Below are 6,000 nucleotides of genomic sequence, written 5' to 3' on the forward strand. Positions count from 1 at the left end.
ATGACAGCTAGTGGCCAGGAGGTGGGAAGGGAAGAAGATAATAGCACCCATAGATTAAAGAAGGAAAACAGCTGGAAATAAAGCCTGGTAGGTCACAGCCTACCAGATCATTGCAGGTGATTGAGTGCGAAGGCGTGCAAACCCCAACATTGACAGAGGGGACAGGTCTCAGAGAAGAGAGGGGACTAAAACCCAGAGGCAAGAAGTCTAAAAGATGGTGAAATTAATTAAAGAGGCTACAAAGTCATCAACCAGGAATCTGTGGAATGGCTATGCCTTTCAAGTACCGTACAGTATGTTCTATTTTTCCTTTGAGGTTGCATCTCTATAGTTGAGCTAAAGCACTCACGTGGGAGACCTTACGCAAACACAGTGGAAGCTATAGCTAAAACACAGAAAAACTAATCTATCTTCACTGTCAATTATGACCTGTTCACTGTATCATATTTTCATAGAGAGAGGATATATCCTGAACGCTTTCACAGACAGGTCATGGAACTGAGGTGTTGGATGTCCCTAGAAGCATTTTTCTAAATCAAGTTTTGAAAGGAAATAAATAGCTGACAGTATATAATCCAGACCCCCCCAAAGTAATCTAGATTAGCTTGCATTGTACAGTACTATTTTTGAGCATATTTTTCCCTTGTGCAAATGCTGTAGACACTTTCTGATTCTCTGTGAAATTGAGGAAACGTTAACAGATTGTAGAAAAGGAAAAGCAGCAGTGACAGTAAAGAACAGTGAAGAGAATGAAATCTCACTGATTTAGCACATCAGTGCTTCTCATTCTCTGCTGATCCAAGGCAGTAAAGGGAATAAGACTAGAAAATAAATAATATTCCTCAGAAAGACATAAAAATGTTAAGTCTTACTAAAATTCACATTTGCCCTGCCAGTGTCTCTGCAAGCTGGATCAACTTGCTTTGCTCATGTGAATATTTTCATTAATTTAAACTGGAACTTTGCCTGACAAAAGAGTGCTGGATCTTCCCTTTCTGGGTAGAAGCACTGTAACTACCAGCTGAAAAACATCAACACTCCAGATAAGCCATGAACTATCGTATCAGTTGATTTATTGCTGATTAAACACTCCCAAGTTGCTCCTAGCCCTGAGCATTAACATAATTGAAAAGCAAATAGGTTGTAGGCTGATGGTCCTTTCATCAGTTTTGGTGATTTCCACCACGTGTATGTGCAGACCTGAAAGCACAGTTCAGAGACCTCACAACAGCAAAATTCTATTAATATTTCTTTAACATATATATCCTTGGTCCTTATTAAAACTATTTCCTAGTTGTAAACAAGACACTCAACTCACCATCTAATGTTGCCAAGATATAAAAGATACTCTTACTTTTGAGACATTACAAATTCCACTAATTCAACAGATTGTTTTAGAAAGAAATGCATAGGCCTGCTCTTTTGCAAGTGGCATGGTAAACTTCAGTGCAAACTCCCATAATCTAAACAAATTAAGTACTAACCTAATAAGAGAGTACTTCAAAAAAGTTTATGAAAATGTCATGTCTTAATTGGTTGATATGTGTGACACCGCTGTTAAAAAACGCAGCGGCTTACCAGCCCTACAGCTGGAAGTATCACCAAAGAGAAAACATTTTCACAAAAGATACTATTTTTCTCTTCTCTTTTCTTTTCTTTTTTCTCTTTCCTTTTTTTCTTTCCTCTCATTTTCTTTTTCTTGTCTTTTCCCTTTTTTTCTTTTTTTTATTGCAGTTCTGCATTAACTGTGTTGCTTCAGGCAGATGGCCAAAAGTAGCATCCAGAATTATTGCGAGCAAATCTGTGTCATTTTCACATACATCTGTGTGAGGCCATGCAGGATCTGGGGACAGAATCTCAGGGAGAGAGGGTAAATTCAGTGCTGACAGCCCTTGATGGGAGGTCAGGCTTCACTCCCTGGGAGTCACAGCCATCAATTCTCTGGGGGTCTTTCCTTATGCTACAAACATGAAACCTTAATATTCATGACGTCTCTTCTACCACTACAGGTACTTACAGTGCTGTTTCTCACTTGAAGTGTGCCTTGTGATTTCATGCCAGTAACTAGAAGCACCCAGAAATCCCAGTCCAGGCTGGCAAGTTAGGGGCAAATCTTGCAAATACAACCAGTGGGTAGCACAAATCATTTTTCAGGAACTGGATGAATTATAATCAATTATTCTCAGCATTGCGCTGAATACACAGTGAAGCGCTAAGGATGTTGTACACAGGGGAAGGTGGCAAGACTTCTCCAAAAGGCAAAAGCTGGGCAGCACAGACTCACAAAACTCATGAGACTGCTAACACTCAGCGGGAAAATAGGACCTGTATTTGGACATTTTGTGAATATGTTGAAAACAAAAGAAAATCCAAGGAGAATGTAAAAGAAGATGCAGTGGGCACCTCTATCTCCTCAAAGTGATTCAACATAGTAATGTAATTGTAATTAGTAAAATGTGAACTAGAGAAGAGCACAGTACTTTAGTAATATGAAACCTCATCACAGCATCTCTTGCTAAACTTTGCTTAGAGGTAAGGAGAGGCAACCAAATTCTGGGTAAATTATAAAGCAGTTGAGTGGCTAGGGAAAGAAAGCTTTGAAATTCCTCACATACAAAAACCAAAACTACCACTATTGTTACTATGCCTGCACACAAAACCAAATTATGACATGCAATTATTAGGAAGCTGATGTGAAACATTTTAGCAAATTCAGTGGATTACTTGAATTCTCAGCTTCTCTGCTGCTATAAGGAAAAATTAAGCAAGTACAGACCCTTCAGTCAGTGAGTATTTTGCCTTTTTAGTGCTGAATGTTGGCAGCTCTCTTGCTGTTACACTGTTGCTTATGAAAAGCAGCTGTATTTAGAGATACTAATAATACCCAATAAAACCTACATTTTCTGAAGAAGTCCACCTTTCAACATCACAACATGCAACATTCATACCATCCAAGTTAAGACTTGAGAGGGAAGAACAAGACCAATGACTTAAAATGCTGCTTTAGAGTTTAGCGCAAAGACAGTTGAATGAAGATTATTGTCTGTCAGACTCGCAAGTTTCCAGGCAGGGTAGAGAGGAAAGAAGACTGCACAAGCAAGTCAGGGTGTTGGGTTTTTTTCCCCTTAACCTTCTTTTCTTTTTCTATAACCTTTTCTATATTCTTTACATTCAAACTCTCATAACCAAACAAAACTTCCACAATCACTGGAGCATATTCTGAACAAGGAACCTAGAATTTGTTTTCTGTCTTACTAATCAAAAGACTGTACCTTAAAGTATACCACAGGCATAGCATGCTTTTTTATTCTCACCAAGGATAAATGTACCAGAAATCAACTTGCCAGGTGCGATTTCTAAAACCAAGTTTGTTACACTGCTGTGAATTTTTACTTCATGTTCAAATTTTCCTCACCTATTCAAATTCAACTCATTTACTGTCTTGAGAGTTAACAAGAAATTTCCTCCTTTGCTTCTGGCAGCCTTTTGAAGGAGTCAAAAAAAGAAATGCTGAAGATGATAGGTTTTTAGATTGCTCTTTCTTCAATCAGTTATTAACCATACAGAGAAAGATGAATGGTTTAAACCTCCCACTTGCACAGCTCTTAACATCTATTATGAGATTATATTGTCCCAGGAAAGCCCAGTGAAGTAAATTAATTAATTTAGCACATTAAAGCTCTGAAAAGAATGTGAAGGGGGAGACTAGCAATTATTTACATACAGTACATGGACAGACACTCGAGCAATGAAGCGATGTCCTACCTCTCCTTGCCGGTGATAGTGCTTGGAAGGTTTTCCCATCTGCTCTAGCATTTTGCCCTTCTTACTGCTAGCAAGCATCAGTCCCTGGTGGATGCCTGCAGATCTGTTGGTTGCCTGAGTGGGAGCCTCCCCCATCAGGGTGGACTTGATGGAGTTCACCTTGGAGCTGGAGCTGTCTAGCTGGGAGCTCTCCACGATCAGGACCGCGGCTAGTAAGAGGAGACAGCAGGAGCACTTATTCCACATCAGCATGATCATCTCCCCTCCCCCAAAAGGATTATCTTTTTTCTCCTTTTTTCTTTTCTTTTTTTTTTTTTTTTTTTTTTTTTGGCTATGAAAACAGAAGAGAGGGGGGAAAAGTTTTTAAAAATATTTCCCAAAGTTGTTAAGGAAGCAATGGATTTCAGAGCCACCCAAGGAGCTGCTGTTCTGAGACACGGGAGAAAAATATTTTTAAAAAAGAATCCCCTATGAAAAAAAAAAAAAAAAAAAAAAAAAAGTGACAAGTCTATAGGCAGTGAGCAACTGTCAGGTCTGTGATGCGTTTTTCCTCCAGGTCCTCGAGAAGTCCAGGCAGTTCTCTAGAAACTGAGAGCAATAAGCTGCGAGGAAACCACCCCGGCAGCTCCCCACCAGCACAGGCACCAGCACGTTTGCTAAAGCTTCAGAGGAAGAGTGAGCGAGTTACTTCCCCCACTCCTCCTTCTCTTGCTGCTCAAGCCAGCAGAGAGGAAACTCAAACCAGATCCAATCCAAGCAGCACCGGCAAAAGCTGGGCTTAGTTTTCTTTCACTCTCTCTCCCCCCTCTTTACTTTTTATTCCCCTCCTCCTTTTTCTGCCTTTTGCCTCAGCAGTCAGCAGGAGTGAAAGCGCCCGGTCTCCTCCTACTCTTCCTCCTCCTCCTCCTCCTCTCCTCCTCCTCCTGCAGCTCGGCCGGTGCGGGGCGAGGGGTTATGGGCATCCGGCGGCGGGGCAGCCCCGGGACCAGTCCCACTCGCGGCGGGAGCGCCGGGACCCGGGAGGGGAGGCAGAGCCCCCGTCGGGCTTCCTGCGCTGCTGCCCCTCGCACTCGGTGGTCTCGAAGTCTCTCGCTGGCCCCTCCGCAGCCCGCAATCCCCATCCCCGGAGGAGACACGCAGCGCAGTGCCTTCCGTCTCCCCTTTCCCCGAGCCTGGCGGGTTCCCCCTCTCTGCGGCGGGGTCAACCCGGGCCGGGTGTGCCCCGCTCCCGGCTGCGGCTCCTGCCGCGCCCAGCCCCGCCGGGGGTTCAGCCCCGCCGAGCCTCCTCCCCGACACCGGGCTGCCGCACTGGGACGTGTGTCGAGGTGCCCCAGCTCTCCGAAACGCTCGGACGCGCAAAGCCCGTCATACACGCAGAGCTGGGAGGGCGCGGGGCCGGCAAGCGAATCCTGCCGAACCTGCTGCCCGAGCCAGCGATGTCCAAGTTAAGGGCGCGTCCATCCGAGAAGCTGCACTCTTCCACACCTACCCCTTCTCAGAACCACAGTGCCAACATCAACCTAAGACACTTTCTTCGTATCCACCTTCTCCATTTCCTTTGCATTCGCACACATCCGATTGTAATAAAAAATCCAGTGCTACGAACTACACCCACCTTGCTGCAGCACTAAAACAGCATATTTCAGAAACAGGGAGGTATACAGGGAAACAGAGTATCAAATTAGCAGAACAGTACAGCTCTTAACTTCTCACTGCAAAAGATCTAGAACGCAGCAGAGAACATCACCATGAGGCACTCAGTTACTGCCATGGAACAGCTACAAGCCCTTGTCCTTCCCCTGGGCACACGAAAGTGGGGTGGAGGGAACAAAAGATGGTGAAGGGAATAACATTCTTGCTGTCCCACATGTTCTTGTATGAACATTACCTTATCTGGAAACAGTGGAGAGAATTGTCATGTTTTTCCCCTCTTCTGGAGGGTCCCTCCTCTAATCCATCAATCATATCCTCTTACTGTAGCCCTTTACATAGCAGAAGGGGGGGAACAAGAAATGTGGGGTTTGAAATCTCATTTATTCTAAATTAACCGCTGTGCAAACAGCAGTTGCCAAAGCAAGAAAAACCAGAAAGGAGCCAGGCACCGTTTTGGCCTCCAGTACTGCTGCTCCCTTGCAGTGAGCAGAAGCCCTGCTGGGGACTTGGGAGCTCTCTGCAGGAATGCCCCAGGAACCACACCACCTTGGATAAGGTTTGTCAAATGTTGTCTAGGTAGTG

The 6,000-nt window shown here is 44.1% G+C and overlaps 1 protein-coding gene across 1 annotated transcript in view; it reads right to left on the reverse strand.

Moving 5' to 3' along the window:
- DKK2 (dickkopf WNT signaling pathway inhibitor 2) overlaps positions 1 to 4,066 on the reverse strand; it is a 37,489-nt gene extending 33,423 nt beyond the window's left edge. Inside the window, exon 1 of the mRNA XM_053976635.1 lies at positions 3,766 to 4,066. Coding sequence (XP_053832610.1) covers positions 3,766 to 4,023 — 258 coding nt within the window. The 5' untranslated portion in view covers positions 4,024 to 4,066. The remainder of the gene's footprint in view (positions 1 to 3,765) is intronic.
- Between the last annotated feature and the right edge of the window lie 1,934 nt (positions 4,067 to 6,000).

The sequence above is a fragment of the Vidua macroura genome, chromosome 4, assembly GCF_024509145.1.
Source record: "Vidua macroura isolate BioBank_ID:100142 chromosome 4, ASM2450914v1, whole genome shotgun sequence".
Lineage (NCBI taxonomy): Eukaryota > Metazoa > Chordata > Aves > Passeriformes > Viduidae > Vidua > Vidua macroura.